The sequence below is a fragment of the Mesoplodon densirostris genome, chromosome 1, assembly GCF_025265405.1.
Source record: "Mesoplodon densirostris isolate mMesDen1 chromosome 1, mMesDen1 primary haplotype, whole genome shotgun sequence".
Taxonomy (NCBI): domain Eukaryota; kingdom Metazoa; phylum Chordata; class Mammalia; order Artiodactyla; family Ziphiidae; genus Mesoplodon; species Mesoplodon densirostris.
This window is the reverse complement of record NC_082661.1, coordinates 153,357,880-153,381,869: the sequence shown is the minus strand read 5'-3', so window position 1 is coordinate 153,381,869 and position 23,990 is coordinate 153,357,880. Positions and strand designations below refer to the sequence as shown.

At 35.8% G+C, this 23,990-nt stretch overlaps 1 protein-coding gene across 1 annotated transcript; it reads left to right on the top strand.

Moving 5' to 3' along the window:
- The first annotated feature begins 548 nt into the window (after positions 1–548).
- On the top strand, positions 549–23,770 carry TMEM33 (transmembrane protein 33). The gene is made up of 8 exons (XM_060110611.1): positions 549–675; positions 844–915; positions 4,045–4,139; positions 4,666–4,853; positions 8,095–8,162; positions 9,139–9,272; positions 13,785–13,868; positions 18,047–23,770. The coding sequence occupies exons 2-8, from the start codon at positions 871–873 to the stop codon at positions 18,174–18,176; spliced, it is 744 nt and encodes a 247-aa protein (XP_059966594.1). The 5' UTR covers positions 549–675; positions 844–870; the 3' UTR covers positions 18,177–23,770.
- The last annotated feature ends 220 nt before the right edge of the window (positions 23,771–23,990 follow it).

Genomic DNA, 23,990 nt, shown 5'->3' with positions numbered 1-23,990 from the left:
CTTCTCCTTGAACTACCTCAAAACCTAGGGCCAGAATTAGATTTTCCAGGAACCCTTCCCAGACCCCTCTGATTAGGGCCTCCTGTGATTAACTCGGCCTCTCCGCATAGGACACAAGCAGTGTGCCGTGATTTCATCTTGCCTATCTCTCCCGCAGTCTGTGTCACAACCATCTTCTTATCCTCCTTGCCAAGTATGGAGCCCGTCACACAGCAGGCCTCAGGAAGTGCTTGCTGAAAGAACTGTTAGAAGTAGCACCACAGGGCCTCGTGAGCCCCTGGAACAAAACAGCAAAGACATTTCTGAGGTTTCTATATCAGGGAGTAGAGAGCCTTCGTGGTTTGCCATGGGCAGGGAGGACCATCTTTGACCTGTGACGATGAGACAAAAGCTGCTTGTCCAGCTCCGCTTCTTAGCTTACAGAGCAACGGGCGTGCACGACACGGGAAGCCGAAGCCAGAAAAACGACACTTCCCGTCATGCCTCAGGGCACCGCTGCGGGTTTCCCCTCTGCGTCACCGCCTCTTCCCCACGGAAGTGAAGGGAGCACTTCCGGGTTCGGCAATAACCTGGAGCCGGCGGCCGTAGCTCGGCCCTGTTGGGCCTTGTTCCGAAGCTCCGCCTTCGCTCCGCTCTTTCTAGAAACCCAGCTTCGCCCTTGGCGGTGCCGGACAGGTATTTCCCGGCCGCTGCGGGTACCCGCCGGACAGTCCGCTGCACTGAAGCGGCGAGTCCTTTGCTCTGCGGAGGCTCGGAGGCTCCCGCCGGGAGCAGGAAAGCCAGTTCCCGGAGTCGCGGCCCCGGCGCTGACCTTCCTTCGCTCTTTTCCCTTTCCGATTGCAGCGTCCCAGACGCGTGTGTGACATCCCCATGGCGGATACGACCCCGAACGGCCCCCAAGGGGCGGGCGCAGTGGTAAGTGAGCGGGCAGGGCCGTGTGGCTTGATTTGCAAGTTAGGAAGGAGCGGGAAGTGTTGGAAGTCGGGTCCGAGGCGTTGCAGTGGCTCCTTGCTTTCAGGACTGGGATTACTGGTGCGGGTGGGGGTGGGGGGAGGGCCGATCGTGAGCGAAGACGTTAGAGGCAGCTACAGGTTTCTGTTTCTGAAGCGACACCAGGCCGGCCTGGAGCAGGTGGCCCTCACCTGCATGCCCTCCTGTATGCCTCGGAGATTGGGCCTTCTTGCTTCTTCCCACCCCTCGGTCCCTGTGTCCTAAGGTTGAAGATGCCACCTGAGATCGAGGCGTGACACACGCCTTGTTCCGCACACGCGTGTTGGCTCAGAACCGTTGTGCCCGTTTTTAAGCAGAAAGAGGGGAGCGGTCGTTTTCTTTTCCTTTCGTCGTTTACGAAAAGAAATGTTATTATGCTTTTGTAACTTTTTATTTTTAAGATGCAGGTCTGCTGCTTACTAGTTTCTTGTACCAGAAGCATAATTGTCCTCTAATTTTAAACACTAAGTATGTGAACTGAGCCGAGTGACTTTTTTCTTTTCAAACATTTGCAACGTCTCTTTATATGCACACTTTTTCTTTTTTTCTTCCCTTAATTTTGCTGAACCATTTGAGAGTTGCTTACATCATGATCATTAACCCATAAGTACTTCAGTATTCTTCTACGTGACCACAGTGCAGTTATCACAGCAATTTTTGCAGTTAAATTTGGGAAATTTAACGTTGATAGGTGTTATCAACCTAATACACAATTTATATTCAGATTTCCTCAATTGTCCTTTAAAGCTGCTTCCTCCTTATCCACACTCAATCAGAAAGTGTGCATTGCGTTTTCTGGCCTTTGGTCCCTTTTAGTCTGGAACTGTTCCCTTGTCCTCCTCTTCCCATTTTTGTCTTTCGAGAGTTGAGACCTGTTGTTTTGCAGAACGCTTCTCAAATTGGAGTTGTCTGATTCCCTCCCCCCCTCCCCCTACAGATGACTGGATTCAGGTTAAACATTTTGGTAGGAATATTAAATAAGTGATATTCCGTTCTTCTCAGGGCATTATATATATCAGGAAACATTTTATGTTGATTTATCTCATCATTGGAGATAAGTTTGATCATTTGGTTAAGGTGGTGTCCACCGGAGTTTCTATTGTAAAGATAACTTGTTTCCCTTTGTAAATAAAAAGTGTTCTATGTCATGATACTTTAAGATTATGTGAATAATTTTTCACCTCAATAGTTTTTTCACCCAAAGATGCATTATATTTTTTGCCTGAATTATTTGTAACATGGTCAGTCAGTTCACTCTTAAAAAGTAAACCAATACGCTTTTTTAAACCTTTTTTTAATTGTGTAGTAAAATGCACATGCATAAAAGTGTACAAGATGAAATGCACAGTTTAGTGATTTATCACCAAATGAGCACCGTAAACAAATAGGTTTTAAAGAAAATGTTCTAAAATTAAATTTCAAACTATCATGTAGAATCTGAATATTTGTAGAGAAACTGAGCACTGTAAGCTGGATTCATCCTTCCACTTGACTACTGGTGATCATTTAAATTTAGAAGAGTAACAGTAGTAGGATTGGGTAGAATAAAGTGGAGGCATATATCTGAAATTACCTGCATACTGTTAGAAAGCATGCAATAAAATTAAATAAAAAGCATCCTTGAATTTTAAAAGATACTTGCATTTTTCCCCAAAGCTTTTTTTATATCTTCTTCCAAATGATAAATAAGTTAGATTGCTTTGAGCAGTGTTTTAGGCTCCAGGTTAAGACCTATTAGTGAGATTTGAAATTCTTTTCATGGAAACACTTTATAAAACGTTAAATAGAATACAAAATACCAAAATTTATCACACATAGTAAAGATAAATATTGTTTTTGTGAGATTTTTATTTTATATACTCACATATGTCTGTATTGGGTCTTGATGTAAAAATTGTTTGTGTAGGTTCTATCAAAAAATGTAAAAGCCACTTTAGAATTTGAATACACAATACAGTTTGAATGAGAAAACTGATTTTAAGTTATTGCATTTGTGATGATGGACACATCTGTTGGCAAAATGAAGCAAAAGAAAAGATAGAATGAGGAAAAAATGGAGAAGAAAGTGATAATGGAAGTTTAATACAGGGCCGCAGAAACCAGGCTAAGACTTGTCAGGGAGCTTCAAGAGGATGAAGAAAGTCATAAAATCGGAGGTGTGAATAATGGCACAATGTCAGGTGCCATTAACACCTGACAGCCATATTTTGAGCCCCTACAGTATGCCAGGCCTTTGTGTGTACATTGGCAAATCATCCAGAGGCTAAGTGACTATTACCATGGTTTTACACTTCTCCTTTGTAAGGTTGATATAGTCCAAACTGGCTTTGTGTGATGCCTTTTTACTCAGACCTGAGACTTGCCTGTTTGAATTTGAGACTTTTTTCTAAGAATAGGCATTATGGTTCTCTTGAGAGCAGTTAATTCTTATTTAATGTTCTTTTAAAGTAGGTGAAGCCAGTATTACAAGTGTTGAAGGAATACAGACAATTGTAGTTAAATTTTTCTTGCCTACTTAGTCTTTTTTTTTTTTAATGTCAATTGGTATTTTTCTATTTAAGTACTTCCTATGCTTTCCATATCAAAACTATAAGGAGGGGACTTCCCTGGTGGCGCAGTGGTTCAGAATCTGCCTGCCAGTGCAGGGGACACAGGTTCGAGCTCTGGTGCTGGAAGATCCCACATGCCGCGGAGCAACTAAGCCCGTGCGCCACAACTACTGAGCCTGCGCTCTAGAGCCCACGAGCCACAACTACTGAGCCCACGTGCCACAACTACTGAAGCCTGCGCACCTAGAGCCCATGCTTCACAGCAAAGAAGCCACCGCAAACAAACAAACTTATTTAAAAAAAAAAAAACTATAGGGAGTTTGGCTTTGTTACTGAGCATATACATGAAACAGTTGCCCTAAGAGTTTACACTTAATGATCTTAAAAACACAATTGCTACAGGGGCATTGAGACATTTTGAATAGGAATAAAACTACATAATATTTATCCTTAAAACATAATTTGCAAGCTTAATTTACTACAATATTTTTCTTTTTACATTCAGCAATTCTTGATGGCCAATAAACTGGACACGGCAATGTGGCTTTCTCGCTTGTTCACAGTTTACTGCTCTGCTTTGTTTGTTCTGCCTCTTCTTGGGTATGTATTATACATGTTTCTGCCTTTGGTATTCACTTGTTCACTTTTTCTGGAATACCTTTTAGATGTCACACTTGTTAAACTGAAAGAGGTTCAGGGACAAATAAAACACAGGTCTCATCCTTAAGGCACTAATATTCTAGTAATACCAACTGGAGGTATATTTTATATCATGTGCTTTGTGAAAAGTAACATCACATTGAAAATTGAGAGAAAATGGTTGTGGGGATGAGATAAGTTCATGTGTTTTTTTGCACTTTTGATTGTTAAAAGGAAGAATGACTGCTTTATAAAATTCAATTGGGTATTGTACATCAAGTGTGCTTCAATAGAAATAAATAAAAATTCAGTTGGGTATATATATAAAGTGATGCTTCTAAAAAGGTATAGTAGGGTCAAGCAATTTTTTTTTCTATTGACAAGTAATAGATATAGGTATTGTGCAATTATGATGCAATTCACAAAGGAGGAAGAGACACAGTAGTTGTTTACATCTCATAATAACCTCTCCCCTGGTAATTTGCAGGTTGCATGAAGCAGCAAGCTTTTACCAACGTGCTTTGCTGGCAAATGCTCTGACTAGTGCTCTGAGGCTGCACCAAAGATTACCACACTTCCAGTTAAGCAGAGCATTCCTGGCCCAGGCTTTGTTAGAGGACAGCTGCCACTACCTGTTGTATTCACTCATCTTTGTCAATTCCTACCCTGTTACAAGTATCCTTTTGTACCTTTTTGACAGTGAAATTGCCTACTGAGTGTATAGGAGATCTCTTCTTATTATTTTTTGCTACAGGAAGGATTCAGCAATGAGGGTGTTCCATGAAGCCTGGGTTGGTTGGTTTGTTGGTGCTTCATTTGAATGAAGATACATTAAGTGTAAGAATTTCTGACTCTGAAATGTGAAGTCCAAATTTTGAAGAGCTGATTGGGAATTTTAAACTTTGTATCTTTGATCTTGCCTCTTGTAAGCTTCTTTATTAGCAATGGATATTTTTAAATTCAGATTCAAAGCACAAGCCTATGGAGGACTTATTTTAATATATGTTTCCTTCATTTCATTCACACATTCTTTGGGAAAATGCCCAGATGCCTTGCCTTAAGAAAAGAGAAGTCCTCAGCTTTTTCTTTCAACTCCCAGTGAGCTAGAAACAAATGGAAATTAATCAAGAAATAACTTACTTAAGCTGAGAATGGGATAATTAATCAATAAAATAAATAGAAATTAGTATTTGCTATGGATAGAGTAGAATATAAGGACACATGGATACTCTGGAGCCAATGAGCATTAAATACCTCATTTGGAATTTGTATGTTTATACATTTCAAAAGTATGTTGTGGGATAAAAGTAGGTATTCTTGAAAAGGGAGGGAAGGGATTCTGCAGTTTGGTATGTTTGGGAAGCAACAGGTTAAACATTGTTAAATAGATTTCTTTACTGTAGGACCTTTGATATGGTAGTGTGCATTGTGGAACCTAAAAGAGTTATCAGTGTTCCCTAAACTTAATCATTTTAATGGGTTGTCCACCCCCCACCCCTGCCCCGCCATGAGTCATCCCTCAGGGAAGTATTCTGTACTTTTCAGAAGTACTGTTCTTAAGTGTTCTTGAATATTTATGATACAACTGTACATAATGGAAAGCACAATAAAATATATCTCTAACACTAAACACTGCCTATTTAGATAGTTTTCTATGTTCATGAAGTATCAAATTTTAAATAGATTGTTTATAAGTTTTAAGGAAAAGAGAATAGGAGGAAAGTGACATTTTTTTGAGCACCTATTTTGCCAGTATATACAGACTTGACATACTTAATCCTTGCAACACTCTGAAAAAAAGTATGGTGAGCATTATGTTATTGATGAGGCTACTGAGGCTCAAACAGTTTAAAGTAACTTGCCTGGCATCACATTGGCAAGTGAGTAGTAATGTAGGTAAAACTCACTAGGTAATTGTTGTACTACAACTGTAAATGATAAGCACATTTGTTTGGCATATCATCGGGTTGACCTGCATTTGTCAGCCGCATTCATTGAGGTCCTTTATAATCACCAATATTAAAATTCTTGCTTTTCTGAGATATAATGGGAAATTATATAGAGGTTCATATTTCTGCCCTTACTGGCTTAAAATTTCTTTGAAAAGAAAAACAAATGATAGAAACTGTGTTTTCTAGATAATTAATATAGAGCAAATTGAATACATCAATACTGACCTCTGGGACAGTTTTATTGAGTGACTCCTGAGACGATGCCAAATGACTCATGACAGTGAAGACAACCTCTCTGCCTTTTCTATCCAATTAGTTATTTGCTAGGCCATCTCTAGGGAATGTTGGAGATTAAGGATTTAATGTTCTTTAGATTCTTACGGGGGGGAGAGTATGCAGTGGGAATAACAAACTATTAATTGGCAAGAAATACTAATCTGATTGCTAAAGTAGTTGGGTATTATGTTAATAAAGGTGATCCCAAAGTCATGTTCTGATCTTTGCTCTTAGAAAGGTGTTGTATTGTCCTTTTTCTATTGTACACTCTTCACCCCTTGTGTTTTCCAAGTAGTTTAAAGGTAACAATGAATGCTAAGGTTATGAATCTCTTATCAGGGGTTTGTGAACTATAGAATGTTAGAGATGTAAGACTCATTAGAAATCCCTAGGTTTGATCGCTGCAAATTCATATGACAGAAGATGGAACTTGGCCTAGGGAAACGAAGTTAGTGTCAGAGCCAAGAGTGAAACCCAGATATCTTGACTCTGAATTAAGGATTCTGTTAAAAGTGTAAAACTGTGTGTGTGTGTGTGTGTGTGATCTCAGGAGATTGGCGTTTTACTTAAATTTTATGAGTGGCACAGAAGAATTAGTGAGGATATTAATCAGAGAACGTTTATATTAGAGAGTTAGGATTCTTACAATACTTGGCTGTAGGTCATTGTTTTACTAGCCACCTGGAACTTAGGAACCTTTGGGTCTTAAATGATGAGTTATGGTTATAATGAATTTGATACTCAGGTTATGCTATAGTGGTCATTTCCCTCACACCAAGCTTTCAGTTGGTGTAGAAAAATATAATGGTTTATTTCTTGAAAATTGCTACTATTTTTAGGACAAGTATTTTTGCCCTTCATAATTAACTGTCTATATCATTTCATGGAAATAACTTGGACAAATGGGGTTTTTTTGTTATCAACCTAGCAGAAATTGGTGTAAAGTCTTTTGAGCAATTTCCATTTTTCAAAAAGCTGAATGAAAATTGTATATTTTATCTATGACATAAAGCCAAACAGTGAAACTCAAATATAAGGATTCTTTGCTCACATCTGTAATTAAACTGATGAGACTCTCAACTGACTATATGCAAAACCAAATATACACTGTCTTTTTTATTTGTACAGATTGAGAACACATTAACTGTAAAAGCTTGATTGGAACATTATCTCAAAATAATGGGGTCCTTGTAGGAAAGAAAGAATTAAAGATCTTTAGTTGAGGAAAATTTGAGAACTACTCTTTAAACCATTACTCTGTACTCTTTCCTAAGCAACTGAGTTGATGAAAGCAGTACAAAAGACTATTTTGGTATTTGAAGGCTAAGTTATTCTGTCCAGGATGGCCATTGTAGGGTTAAAAGCTGTATTAACGCTTTGAGATGGCCTAGATTTCAACTTAATTTAGCCAATGTTCGCAATATTTTATCCAATAGGAATAGGTGAAAAAGCTTTTTTCACTATTTTCTTCATAAAAAGAACTATGAGGTTTAAAAAATGAAAGTTGACTTTCTTCTTTACAGATTAAAAAAACCTTCATTTTATAAAGTGTATCAGTAGACCAAAAGCCATCACTGAACTCATTTTAGCAGATGCCATTTTAGATCTGTATATTTGAACATAATACATAGCCTGTTTTGCAAAGTGCTTGATGAATTTTTAATGTTTTCCTTAATTATTTTCTTCAGTGAGTATTTTCCCAGTCTTATTATTTTCTTTACTTCATGCTGCCACATACACGAAAAAGGTCCTTGATGTAAGTAAAATTGTGCTGCCTTTGTTTTTTGTTTTTGACTCCTGATAGTTAACACAAATTTGAGTTTTAAGACAGATACAGATAGTTAACACAAATTTGAGTTTTAAGACATTTGGACATTTGTCATAAAAAGGTCCTATATTCCGTACAAACTTGCTCTAAATTCGTGATTTGAAAGTTTTGGTATTTTTTACTGTTTAAGTTTCAATAAAATAGTACATTTTGTAGATAAGGGGTTGTATTTAAGTTTACCCCCCAGTTCCTGGAGTAATTTCTGAAGTTTGAAATAGACCTTTTTATTTAAAAAAATCATATATTTTTGATTTGATAAGTTGTCAGAGATCTCTTGTTCTGTCAGTAATTTTAACATACCATGTGTGTAGAGTGTACCAAATTTATTTTACACTGATGTTCAGAACTGCTACTTTCCTAAAATTTTTTCTTATTACTGGGTTGGATCATTTAGCGTAATAACTTCAGTGTGCCAGGCAGATTGACTGCATATGCACTGAAATTTGAATTAAAGTATCCAAAATTTTGCCTTGTGTTGGCCTTCTTATTTATCCCTATAGTTCTTGGATCACAGCAGTAATTGGACTCTGTAATTTCTACCTTTAATCAAGTAGGGAGTCACAGATACTTTAACTGTATTTCTGGGTAGCCAGGTTTTGTTATGGTTGGAGAGAAATAACCACCACTTTTCTTGAAATAAGGAAGATAAAGTGTCTATGAATGAAAAGGACTTTTATCGAAGTTGTTTCTCTATTTAACTCTACAAATATAGAAAATACAATAAAGCAGGAAAATATGTTAACTTTTGTCCCTAAATAATCTGTAGATTTTTATGTCATCATTTTCAAATAATTGTCTTTTGGTTGTATTGTGTATTGGGTATGCAGTTTATCTAAAGAAAGAAAATAATTGAGTGATGGAAAATGCTTTTGTTATTTCTAATGTTTGTTTTCTTATGTTTTAGGCAAAGGGTTCAAATAGTTTACCTCTGCTGAGATCTCTCTTGGATAAATTAAGCGCTAATCAACAGAATATTCTGAAATTCATTGCTTGTAATGAAATATTCTTGATGCCTGCTACAGTTTTTATGCTTTTTAGGTAAGAATAAAAATATATTTCTTTTAGGAGGCTGGTGTCTAAGTGAACATAGTAAATGTATCAACTCAAATTTTATCCTGCTTACATCTATTGAAGTACATACTGAGATTCAGAGCTTAGATGGATCTTAACAATCATCTTTTCACATGATAGTAGAGAACATGAGAGTATAGTAAACTCCTGTAGTTTACTATGATAAACCTAGGCATTTGTCTTCTTTAGTATTCCTTGTGATTTATCATTTAACATTTTGAAAATTAATTTCAGAATAACTACTTTTGAAAGAATCTTAGGAAGGCTAGTTTAGTCCAGTCTAACATTATTGAGATGATTTTTCCCATACTAGAGAAAAATCTGAAGAATTCAGGTCTTGTATTATTAGTTGCTTACTGCCACCTCCATATTTTGTTTGTATGTTAATTATAGAAGGAATGCATGAATAAAGAAAGCCTTCCTTTTAAAAATAGAACATTAGGATAGTATTGACCTCTCTATCTATATTCTTGCATTTAAGTTTTAAAACCACATTTCTGCCCAGATTATTGCTTTTTCCAATTTTCAGTTTCTCAAGTAATAGGATATTACAAATAAAAGCTAAAATACCATTTGACTGAATCCTAGTTGGATTCTGTCCTCTCCTTCCCAGAGCTAAGGAGTTTGATATGGGTACACGTATGTAGTTCTTTTAAAGTACTTGCACAGATGGATAGAAAATATATATTATTATTTTATGGGTGCGGGGCTTTATTTAGTTTTTTGGGGTTTTTAAAATAAATTTATTTTTGGCTGCACTGGGTCTTCATTGCTGCACGCAGGCCTTCTCTACTTGAGGCGAGCGGGGGCTACTCTTTGTTGCAGTGTGCTGGCTTCTCATTGTGGTGGCTGCTTTTGTTGCGGAGCACGGGCTCTAGGTGTGCAGGCTTCAGTAGTTGCAGCACATGGGCTCAGTAGTTGTGGCACACAGGCTTAGTTGCTCCGTGGCATGTGGGATCTTCCCGGACCAGGGCTCAAACCCATGTCCCCTGCATTGGCAGGTGGATTCTTAAGCACTGCGCCACCTGGGAAGTCCCTTTGTTTAGTTTTTATTTTACATCAAAGGCATCAGTTGTCTGCATCTTGCTTTTTTCGTTCATATACAGTATGTTTTCATGACCTATTTATATGACATTCATATTTCTGGTTTGTTTCATTTAATGGCTGTATAGTGTTCCATCATATTATTATACTATATTTTATTACCCATTCCCCTGTTGGTGGCCATTTGTTTCCAAATTTTTACTTTTCCAAATGTTGATGCAGTAAACTCTTTTTTTACCTGTCTGCTTATACTTTTGTGCGAGTCTGTACTTTTGCTGAGTCTAAATTAGGTGCAGTGTATATTTAATAGACCATACCAGATTGTCCTCTAATAGGTCTGTATTACCTGTTTTCCATAATCTCATTAATTTGTAACAAACTTGTTTTTGTCTATGAAATACTTCATTTTAATGTTCATTGCCTTGGTTAACTAGTAAGGTTTTTATATACCTGATAGTTACTCCTTTCTTTAGCAGTCTTTAAGCTGGTAATAGAGTTTTCTAGATTTCCTCATAAATGCATCTGTACCATTCTTATAAATAATATCTTCCTCTGAAAACTCCAGGATCACCACATGTTGCTTAAGTTGTGGGGTTCCAAACTAGATAATGTAATCTAAATAGGGTTCTGGAATGATACAATGGGAAGACTTCTTGTTGGGTGTTTGGGAGCTGGATTCTGGTTGATTTGACCACTAACTTAGCCTTCTGGGCCTTGATTTTCTACACTTAAAAAATTAGTAGTAGTTGAAATAAGTAATTGCCAAAACTCCTAGTTGTAACGTACCATGAATGTTGGGTATAGAATTTGATGCAACTGTATTTGTCGATTATTCCACTCTGAAATTTTCACCCTAGAAGTTAGTTCATCTCTTTTCTGTGATCCTGATCATACACTTAAACATTTTAATTGGTAAAAGGAACCTTTTGCCCTCTTACTTTCTTGCTCATTTTTCTGTTTCTTGGGTCATCTGGTCTTGAGTCACACGAGGTTCTGTGATTTGTTTCATGTACCTGGGTGAAAGTTAAAATGTAGCTACCAAAACTAACTCTTTATGTGGAGGTAATTGGTGACTATATCTGAAACCTCCACATTCTGGTTAATAAACAAAATAATTTGTTCTCCTTTTAGGTAAGCTTAAGAGAATTATAATGAAATGCTGAGATGCCAGGCACACTTAAACAAAAACCTCATTTTGGGGACTTCCCTGGTGGCGCAGTGGTTAAGACTCCACCTGCCAATGCAGGGGACACAGGTTCGATCCCTGGTGTGGGAAGATCCCATGTGCCGCAGAGCAGCTAAGCCCGTGCGCCACAGCTACTGAGCCTGCACTCTAGAGCCCGTGAGCCACAACTTAAAAGCCCACGCACCACAACGAAGAGTAGCCCCCGCTCGCCGCAACTAGAGAAAGCCCGTGCGCAGCAGTGAAGACCCAACACAGCACCCCCCAACAAAAAAAAGGCCTCATTTTTGGAACTGTAGTGAATTTTTTGTTGGAGCACCAAGTTTTGACTATATTGGTATATTAAGTCAATTGTGCTACAATCTTTTATTTAAACACTTATTATGTACAAGTTGATTTTAATTTTTAATTGTAAAGGAAATGAGAATTTACCAAAAATATTTAAATAGGGGAATCACTTTGTTATTCTAAAAAATTAAAATTAAGTAATAAAGTTTTATTCAATCCCTAATAAGAAAAGCTATTCATGTTTCAAGTGTGTCACTTGACCACAACGCAAACTGTAAAATTAAAAACAATTTTAAGTCATTATTCCTTAAATGCTACCTTTCATGGTAGAAGCACAGTCTGATATTAGAAGGCTTTATTAAGTTAAACTTGTAGCAGTAATGCATAAAGCTCTGTATTTAAAAGTGAACATTCTATGAGTTTTTCTTATACATGTAGTGTATGAGTTTATCTTACATATAAACGCACACATGTGCAAAGACAAGTAAAAGGATGATCCTTGTAGTTTTATGCATTAGTAGAGACCTTGTTACATAATAGTACATGCATAAGATGGAATATTTGAAGCTGTGAAAAGAATGAAGTAATTTATGTGTTGTGATGGGGGATGATCTCCAAGATATAATAAGTTTAAAAGTGGTTGAGAACTGTGTAGGGTATTCCCCATTTATATTTTGGGGTGTGTGTGTTTAAAGACGTGTATATTTCTTTCTGCCTCCGTTTCTTCACCTTTAAAATCAGAATGATAATACCACTTCCCTCCTAGAGTTAAATGGATTCAGTGCATTACAAAATGAGCACTGTGTGTTAGTCATTATATACACTTGTTCATGTAAATTTCTGGAAGGATGTATTAGAAACTGCTGCGACTTTGAGGAAGGAACTAACTTGGCTGGTGGAAAAATTTTTTATTGAATATTCTTTTCTACTTAACGTTTTCTGTAATATGTGAATTTCTCAATTTAAAGAGTTAAAGTTTTATATGATTTATTGGGGAAGGTGGATATTACATTTAGTTATAAGTTTGTAATCGTGTAAATTTTTATTATGACAGTAATATCACACAATTTAGGGGAAAAAAGGCTAAAAAAGGGAATTCCCTGGCAGTCCAGTGGTTGGGACTCCATGCTTCCACTGCAGGGGCCCAGGTTTGATCCCTGGTTGGGGAACTAGGATCCCGCAAGCCTCATGGTGCGGCCAAAAAAAAGCGGGGGGTGGGGGGTGAGGGGTGGGACTAAAAAAATTTAACTTAAAAAACAAACCGTATTTAGCATCTTAGTGCATTTATTCCCCAAAAAAGTTTTAAAATATAGTTGTAGTAATATGTATAGCTTTATATTCTGCTTTCTTCAGAGTTACTGTGTAGTTTTCATAGTCAAGATTTTAAGTAGTTGCATACCAAGGCTGTCAAACATATGATTTACTTAGCCCTGCTACCTAACTATCCATGTTAGTTTGTTGCTACATTTTATCTGTAGTTATTTTAGTGAATATCTTAAGATAGTTTTTCCTAGGAAAGTATTCCAGACTTAGAATTTCATATACATATATATGACTCTTGAGGTATTGTCATTGTTTTTTAAATGAAGAAAAATAGTGTAGGCTATGTAAATTTACTAGTGACCCTTTGTGGTTTTATTAGTTTTCTTATATGCTTATATAAAATAAATTACTTTTCATTTTAAATATCTTATAAAGTTTTTAAACTTTATTATCAGTTATTAGTAGTAATTGTTGAAGCATTTATTTAATATTTGCTGGCTTATTTTAAAGCTTTAAAAAAAATTTTTTAAAGTAATACCTACATAAATACATGAATAACTTGGATTAGATAATGATAGATATGACTGTGACCATTTGATGAATAAAGACACACATTCTCCAATTAAATTGCCTTTAAATTTTGAGAGTAAACATATGAATTGATGATGTGTATTTATTGCCCTTGTATTTGTTTATTTCAGTGGTCAAGGAAGTTTGCTCCAGCCTTTTATATACTATAGATTCCTTACTCTTCGATACTCCTCTCGAAGAAATCCATATTGTCGGTAAGCTGGTGATTAGTTTAAACCTGTTTTATTTATTAAGAGTATTGTGAAATACAGTATTTGTAACTTTTAAGAGTTGTTTAACTTTTATGTTAGAATTTAGAAGCAAGCAATGTTTTTGTGAATTTAAGTTCTAGGCCTTAGAACTACCTAGGATTGATGAGGAGGTAGTTGTACTTCTTTTCAGACACTAGACTAGACTTTTCTTGACCACTTCTAAAACAGTGCCAAAGTTTAAGGAGTTTTAAAATGTGTAGGACATAAGTCCCACTCTCAAGGCACTTTCCTAGTTGAAGAAACAAAAAACACATGTCAAATAATAAGAAAGGAAGCAATAGTTTAGGATATGATATTCACATGTCAATCTATGATGATTTGTCATGTTTATTCTACTATATCAGTACTATAGTCCACAACAGGGGAGAGATCATTGAGCCAGAAGAGAGAAGAGCCCAGGAAAGTTTCACAAAATAGAGATTTTAATTTGTTCTAGAAGGATTAAAGCCTTTGAATAGACAGAATAAGGAAAAGCATTTTAGGTAGGAAAACAGAACAAGTTCAGAGGCAAGAAGATAAAAGCAGAGTTTAAGGGGCATTGAGTAGACCTATTTGACTACAAGGGAAATTCTGTATGGTGAGTGGTTGGAGCAAAGATTTAAAAGGTATATTGGAGCCATATCATAAAACTTCCTGAGTTTCAGGGTAAGAAGTTTAGAACTTACTTTTTGGATGTATAGGAATGATGGTTTTGACAAGGTCATAATAGTTTTCTGATAGCCTGTGCAGAATTGTTTGGAGTGGAAAAATGAAGAAGCAGAGAAATATTTTAGTAAATTATCATAGTATTGAGGAACAGAGGCTTAAATTAATGTACAATAAATTATGCCTTCTGATCTCAAAAATTAGAAGAAAACAAAAATGAATAGCTGTTCTTTTTTCTTTTTTTTTAATATATTTATTTATTTATTTTGGCGGGCTTTTCATTGTGGTGGCTTCTCTTGCGGAGCACGGGCTCTAGGCGTGCGGGCTCAATAGTTGTGGCTCACAGGCTCTAGAGCGCATGCTCAGTAGTTGTGGCACACGGGCTTAGTTGCTCTGCGGCATGTGGGACCTTCCCGGACCAGGGCTCAAATCCATGTCCCCTGCATTGGCAGGTGGATTCTTTAACCACTGTGCCACCAGGGAAGTCCCTGAATAGTTGTTTTTAATAGCTTCTTAAATATGTTACTCAGATACTAAAGTTAATGTAGTTTTTGTTTTCACGTTTAAAATAAATTCATCATGTAGTAGAATTCAGCCAGAAATCCAGTGAGTGTGTTAGCATGATCTCTATTATATTTCTCAAGCAAAGTAAAAACTGAATTTGAATGCTGGTCCATCATTTGACAGGTTTATGACTTCAGGCGAGTTACTTAAATTTTAATTTCTTCACTGACAGAGAGAAAAACCTCCTGGAGGTGAAATGAAGTAGTGTTTTTAAAAGTGCTTAGATTCTATTAGGTTCTTAATAAATCGTTTATTTTCCTTTTTTTTATGCTTCTGATTCTCCTTTGAAGGGGTTTTTATGCTCACAGACAATGTCTTTTTCACAGTACTTCCTAAAATAGAGCTTATTTTCTTTAGACATAGGTTCTTAATGAGTTCCTAGTCAAAAATAAACCTTTAATTTTACTTGATTCCATGAGTTTTTCCCTTTTTCTTTCTGGTTCTTGTATTCATTTTAGACATTATATCCTGGTTCCCTACCCTGGCATCCAGTTTTCATCAGTAGATTTGTTTTTCTCTGCTTCTTTATATCCTCTTCTTCTCTACTCCTGTTTTCTCCACATATCCTTAAATCATATCAGCACCTATAAAAATGTAGAAGTGTTCAGTGGAATAGAAAAGAAAGGATAGAAGTGCTATAAGGTAACACAAATAAGTGCTATTAAACATCTCACATTAGTACACGTTTTAATCAAAACAGTGGAAAGGTAATGGAAAATATTTGGGCTTATAAATATTGATAAGCAGGCTATAAAACTACATTTTCTACACTATACTTTTTTTTTATTAAGGGTTATGAGACAGTCTATATAGCCAGTTTGTACCATGTTCACTTACCATGATATTTATTCTCAAGTTAGTGGTATGAGTCCTTTGTTCATGTCTAGTGTAGATTGTGTAGAGCTGTGCTAATAGAACAGCCACTAGCCACATTTGACCATTTAAATTTAAATTAATTAAAATTCATAAAATTTAAAACTCAGTTCCTGAGTCAACACTAACCATATTGTTAAGTGCTCAGAAGCCATGCGTGGCTGATGGCCGCTGCACTGGACAAACAGATAGACATTTTCATCACCACTGAAAGTGCTGTTGTTTATGCCAGGGGTAGAACCATGAATACGAGAATGAGGCGTGCCTCATCGGTAACCTGAAGGGGTTTAACTAGAGTGTTTTCAGGATGCCCTCTAACTTGATTCATTAGCCTCATTTATTCTGAAGACAGTGATTGTGTGTTGATGATAACAAGTTTAATGTGGGATTGAAATACCTGCTTTCTAGGGACTTAGAGCTGAGTGAATTAGATAGCTACATAAGTCAGTATGATGATGAAGGTGCTGTGAAGGCACACAGTGCAGAGGGAGACAGATGAGAATTCACGGAGGAGGTGGTAATAGAAGGCCAAGCTTTTTGAAGTCTGAGTTCTGGCATGTGGGTGCCTGAATGCGCTTGGCAAGCCAGTAGTTGTCACTTGAGTTGAGGAAGTATATAGGGAAGTAGTGAAGATCTGTGCGCAGAAAGGGAGACAGGAACTAGATCATGTGGAAGGGTTTGGACTTTATTCTAAGGTAGGAAGAGCATTTGAAGTTTGTAATGTGAAGGGGTTGAGAACACGATATGGTCTGATTTAGAAATACTATTCCAGAAGATGTATTTCAGGCTCACCAAAAGGACAGAAAGACCAATTTGGAAACTGTTAGAGAAGTCCAGAGCCTGAACTAATTCAGTGGTTAAAAAGGGATAAATTTGAAAGCTATTTAGGAGGGTTGGAACTTGGAGCTTAGGGAAGAAGTATAAGATAAAGAAGACCTCCAGGTTTCTGGCCTGGGAACCTTGGAGAGTCATGAGTAATGTGGCTGTCACAAAGATAGGAGATACAAGAGGAAGGTCAGGTTTTTAGATAAATGTGCATCTTTCCAAATTTCCTTCCTGTTTTTGTGTGAGAGTGTATTACATCCTTTTTAAAAACAGATTATTGCCTTCTCCTAACCATAAAAATAACAGAGCATACAAAAAGGTAGAAGTTGTGTCTTTATGTAGGATGAGTCAGCACATAAAAATTATGAACAGCCAAAATTATCCTAGATGATTCTTTAAAGCACTTATAAATTACAGTACAGTATACATGATTTTGTTTCTACTAACCTGTACAATATGTATGATGTGTGTGTGATTACAGTATGTAATAAAGAGTACTTCGTAGGCAAGTGGCACAGTTAAGGCAAAGTCGTGATCCACAACCAGCCTGGGCTTAAAACAGGCAGTGTAACATGGGCATCATGGCAGAGAGTGATAGGAAATGAAGCAGGAAATTCAACTGAGACAAGATTGCACAAGGCATGGGATGTTGAGGAGGTGGGATTTAGTCTGAAGGCAAACAAGAGCTTATTTGATCAATGGAATGATCCAGTTGGGAGGTAACATTTATTGAGCATCTTCTGTGTTTTCTCATTTAAACTTCTCTATGACTCCAATAAGTACATAACCCCATTGTTCAGATGAGGAAAGCTCTAAGAGGCAGTATGTTCTTTTAAGGAAATAGTAGGTGGGATTGCTCATATTATATAATTTTCACTTTCTTGGTCTCTTTTTTAGAACTAGGTGAATTTGCCCAAGTCAAATATGAAAATTATGTGACTCAACTGTAAAGAAGATACAGATCATCCCTAATCTCAGCCCTCAGAGAGAGCCATTTATTAAATGCTTTTGTTAAATGATTTTTTTCCCAAAAAAAGGAAACAGGTGTTGATTTGGGGAATTTTATTTTGTATGTTCCCTACAGTGCATCCTGGTTACTTCTTTTACTTCTTCAAATTCTTTAATGGCTGTGGGAAAGTCCTTCATTAGCATTTGCTCTTGCATTACGTTGCTTTTTCATTGGGTTCCTGAAAGAAAACTATTTTATGTTGCAGGACCTTGTTTAATGAACTGAGGATTGTTGTTGAACATCTAATAATGAAACCTGCTTGCCCACTGTTTGTGAGAAGACTTTGTCTCCAGAGCATTGCCTTTATAAGCAGACTGGCACCAACAGTTGCATAGTTTAACATCCAGCTAAGTTATATATAATATAAATAAGCATTGTTAGCTGCTCGTACTTCTGCTATGGATGGTTAATTCCAGGTGTAAAACTGACCTCAATGCAATTTACATAAATGCATCTCGAAAGAAAAATGATCATTTTCCTGGCATGTTAAATCAAGCCTTTTAAACACTTTCTGAGAAACTTTATTGTAATGTATTGTTAATAGTTAGGGAAGTTTGAATCTTGTGATAAATGTATCAAAAATTCTTTAGATGCTGCTGTGCCTTTATCATGAAGTACATTTATTTCTCTGGTAAAAAATAGCTCTAAAATTTCTTTTCATCTAATTGGTAACCTGAATTTATATCTGGCATGAGTTCATTATAGTAACATTAACATGTAAATTCAATATATTTTGAGACAGTATTCTTTTGCCATTCAGTAATTTTGGTTGATGATTTTAACAAAAACACTTCCCACTGTATTTAATTTCAAATTGCTTTTAAATTGATTTTGTGCTGCTTTGTTAGGACAGATTTATTTTGGATGTTCCATTATAATAGGAATTCTATATGTATCTTATACTATGACCTTCCAAAATTTTATTTTCGTAATTACTTCTGTGGCTTTGAATATTTTTTTAAAAAAGGGCCGAACTGAAAGCTTGTTGACCAGTTGGGTAAATATCTGTGGTCACCTAGGCGTTTTACATCAGAGAGCAATACAGTAGTCAGACAGTTTTCCTTTCACAGACCCATTGAGTAACATTTCTCAAATAGGAAATCCTTCTTTTAGAAATGTGGACACATAGGTTTTAGTATTACTGTAGTCTATACAATTACTTAGATCAGATTCTTGACTGCGAGTTTTCTCGGTTTCTTAGGCTTGATTTTCATAGACAGTTGCAGCAATTCAGATGCCTTTTGAAAGGAATGTAACTGAAGGTTGAGCACATGACTAAACTTTGTATCTGTTCTGAAATAATAACGAGGATTATACATACTTACCCATCAAATCTGACTTAAAAGGTTAAATAGAAAGGTTTATAGGAAAGGTTATTGCCTGGGAATGGAGCCAGGGGAGGAGTTGTGGGGGAAATAGTGCACGTTTCGGTGGTGTAACGCACAGCTGCATTTGGGGGATTGGATGTATTATGCAACTGTGATTTGAGTTGTATAATATGTTAAATGTGTTCATTGAGCTTCCATTAACTCCTTTTAAAAATTCATTCTGATCTTTTTTGCATGATTGGAAATGTTAAAAACCTTGCAAAATGTAAATACAGAGTAATGTAACAGTTTTCTGTGACCAGTTTTCTTCTATGTGCATGTAACTTGGATTTCTCCAGTATACTCAGTGACTTATCAGTAACATCAGTTTTCTTTTTCAACTTTTTGACCTATAGAAATGTGATACCTACTTGATAGCTCAACTGTCACCAGCTATTTTTGTAATTTTGTAATATTTATCTACTAAGTTAGAGAAGCCTCGTAATATACAGTTGATTGTAGGGGTGGGGCAGTCTCACTATCACTATGTATCACTATCTGATGGTTTTAAAAACTAAATTTTCTAGAGCAATAAAGTAATTAAAAGGTTAAGTAAACAATATATTATTGATTTCTAATGACGTTTTTAAAAATTTGAATTGTATCAAGAAATTTTGGCAGCTGAAGGCATAATTTTAAGTTACTAGGTGTTTTTGTTTGCTTTTACAATTTTTTTTAATCTTGAGATAATTTTAGGTTTGTAGAAGAGTTGTAAAAAATAGTAAAGAGAGTTCCTATATACCCTTTACTCAGCTTCTCCTTGTGTTAACAGCTTCCATAACTATACAACATTTATCAAAACTTAAGAAATTAACCCTGGAGCAATGCTATTAACTATTAAGGTACAGAACTTATTCACATTTCACCAGTTTTTCCATTTATTAATTTTCTTTTTGTGTGCTCTGTTTCTACCATGATGTTTCTTTGAATGATCTGTAAGTATGCCTCTGTTTTTAGTTTTTCCTCTTTATGTTGAAATTACTATTGGTCAAAAGGATTTTCCTAAAGGAAATAATTCATGTTTAACAAAAATAATTTAACATTAATACTATTACAATTTAAAACCCTTTGTGCTTCAAAAGTCAATGCTTTTATCACACAATGGAGTTATATTTCTGATATGCTCATGTTCTTTAAAGGAAGGTTTGATTCATAAACAAAACACTCCGAAACTCATGAAAAAATAAATCTTACAGTTTGAGCATTACTAGATGTTTAGTTAGCATGAACATGTAGTTAGGAATTTTGCAGTATGAATACATACAACTAGCTAATTTGACATCTGAAATTATAGGGTAACTTGCATATCTATCAAATTAAAATTAAGGAAATAGAGTGTTTAGAATGAATGTACTAGGAGAAATTATAGCTGCATAGCTGAATTTATTTTTACTTACAGGTTTAAAAAAAAGTTGATTTAACATCCAGAATATCTAATTCTTTAGGAAGTGGTATAGTGCTGCTGTTCTTCTAGTACTTTTAGATATTAAACCTTCTTGGACAGGTGGAACAAAATCTACTTTATTTCTAACAAAGATTCTGTATTCCATTTGTATACTTGATTCCTCATGAATTTTAACTATTTAACATCAGTCTAAAGAGAAATTTCATAAATAACAATTTGTATTTAAATTTTCTTGGCATAAAATTCACGAAGGTAGATGCTCCTAGAAGAAGTAAGCAAGAAAGAAAGCTAACCTTTTTTTAAAAAAAAAAATTGAATTTAGTTATTTAGGAACCTCCCTTACGGGGAAAATCAAGGCATGCTTAACATTAAACCAGAAGTTGTGAAGGATTTATGGTCTGTTGCATAACTAAGAATTGTAAAGCTATCAGAATACTTCTTTTCCTCCTAAAAATCAGGATCAAAAATCAGTTTAGGTTTGTGAGTTTAGGACATGAATATTATTCATCTGAAAAAGGAAAATAAGTGTGTATATAATGCTACGAGCAGAACTGAGAGTTTTTGTTTTTTTTAAGTTTGAGATAAGAATGAAATTAATTTTGAGGGATTGTGGTAAAGATCCTTATCTAATGCTAAGGAATCTGTTTTAATTAATATAGTTCTGGGGCTTCCCTGGTGGTGCAGTGGTTGAGAGTCCGCCTGCCGATGCAGGGGACCCGGGTTCGTGCCCCGGTCCAGGAGGATCCCACGTGCTGCGGAGCAGCTGGGCCCATGAGCCATGGCCGCTGAGCCTGCACGTCCGGAGCCTGTGCTCCGCAACGGGAGAGGCCACAACAGTGAGAGGCCCGCGTACCGCAAAAAAAACCCAAAAAACAAATATAGTTCTGAAGCTCCCATCCACCCATCTACCCAAATCCCCTTTTGATCTGCTACCCTCAATGCTGTCACCCAAATTGAGACTGATTTTTATTCTGTAATGAAAACCTCAAGGGAGAAAGTAACCACAGTTATGTTTATGAGCAGTAGGTGGCACTCTTTCCTCAAGTAGTCCTCAGCTGTTTTACGGGCTATGTTGGAAGGTTAAATGCCACTAAATCCTAAGTCAGCATAAAACTAAGGACCTGAATTCCATGACTCTTTAATATGTAATTATTCAATATTCAGTAAATATTTAGTAAGCATTTACTATGAGTACATTTTTAAAATATTGAAATGTTCAAAAGCTGGAAGAAGTACCCTGTTAATATCTGCTTTCTAGGTAAACAGTAGAATAGGCCACAATTATTGGTGTTATTCAGATCATGGTCTCTCTGCGTTTTTGTTTTTGTTTTCATAAGTGCCTAAATTACCTAAACACATCAATTATAAAATTGCTCTTTCTCCTTCATTTCAGGTATGTAGAAAAATGGTACTTAAAATTTGTTCATGGTCATTTTGTAGGTGTACAAGGTGTAACTCGTTCCATCTCTTAAAATTTAGACTTTTCACAATAATACAAAAGCATATTGAAATTATTGGATATTAGGAATGGTACCTAGATTTGTAAATTCAGTTTGAGTTGCAGAGACAACTATTGATAGTTTCACTTATCATCTCGTTGGAATTTCTCTAGAGTTAAGAGAATTCTACATAGGATATATGATAGTGTAGCTCAACAGATAATATACCAAAGGCATATATATTTTATAAATCCAGGAGTTATTTCCAGAGATTGTTGTAATGAGCAGGCCTGTTATAATATTCTGGGTTGAAAGTTGTGACTGGATCTGATATTAAGGATAAGAAAGGAGCTGCTAAAAGTTTGGGAGGTTTCCTGGTAGTAATTACTCTATGACATGTTTATCTTCAGAGGTGGTATTTGGGAGGGTTCTTAGAAAGGAACACATCCCTGTGTGAGGGATTAACTGTAGAGTAGTCTCTCTCCTGTTGTGCAGTGCAAATAGGAAAACTGACTTGCACTGAATTTGAGTTATGTGACAAGAGATAAAGTACAGTATTTTTTTAGTCTAAAACAGATTCTTTTTCTTAGAAAATGGTAGAGAAAAATTATTATTGGGTATCTTTGCTGGAATCTAAAAATTAGCTCACATTCCAGAAGAAGGAAAGGCCCAAGAATCATTTCACTTTTTCCATCATAGTTTTCCAGAGCTACTTTTTTGATTTGCTCAGTACTTTTAAACTAACCTGTTTTTTTTTCTTGGTTCATGACAGTTTAGTTCCAACCTAGACTATTTTCTTTTGTAACTTTAAAATAAGACAAATGCTTTTGATATGAATTTTTGTTTGCGTATGTATCTGTAAGTTGAGACCAAATGGGCAAAGTCTTGGGCAGGTAACATTTGTGATGTGTATATATTGGAACAGATGTAAAAGGGTCACAAGGATTAGAAAGAGAGTCATAAAAAACTGCTTGATATATAAATGCATTACTTCTGGTGCTCTACATAATGGGATATATTGAACTAAAAAATTTGTATACACAGTATGTCAGCATTTCTTAGTAACTTCTTTTGAATCCATTTTTAATATCTAATATTATACAGGTTGGGGAGTTACATACTCTTCAGGCCAATACTACCCAGACTGTATAAATTTATAAAATAAATTGAAAAATTCATCATTCCCCTGCATTCAAGATCAAAGCACATAGATGCTAATGTAGGGCTCAGAGGGGACATAATATTGCTCCTGAATATTTGAGAAAATGTGAACTCCTTTCAAGAAAATCTAATAAACATAATAATCCTAGCCTGCTGACACTAAGGAAAAAGGACCTCATTCACTCTTTCTTTTATGCAGTGATTTACTGGTCCCTACTGATTCTCAAATTGAATCACCGTACTAAATTATCTGTGCTGGTACCTGTGAAAGTAAGGCCTGGGATCCATATTTGTTTTGTGTTCTGCTTAAATCAGCAAGAATGATAAATTTGATGGTGTGAAATTGGAAGTGTCAAGGGCTTTCTTTGGTGATTGAGCAAAATGATGTCTCCACTTGTAATTTATTGTGACCCTTTTTCACTATATGTGCTTTGTACATCTAATATATTTATTTCAATACAAATTAAATTGTTGTTCCCTCATCTGTATTGTTATATCTAAGATTTTATTGATGTAAAAATCAAATTGCATAATAATAAAATTTTCTCTGGATTTAAGCTGATTTGAAAATGTTATGTTGCAAAAAAACATTTACAATTAGAATTTAGCTTTCCATTGCTCTTCCTTGCCTTATTGTTAGAATAAGGTGAATTTGAACTTCTTTTTTTGTCTTCAGCTCATCACAAACAATAGAACTGGTGTAATTTTGTGATCTAGTATGAAACTGGAAAAAATGTGGTCTAAGGTGAAACTGGAAAGAAAAAAATTATAGTGCAT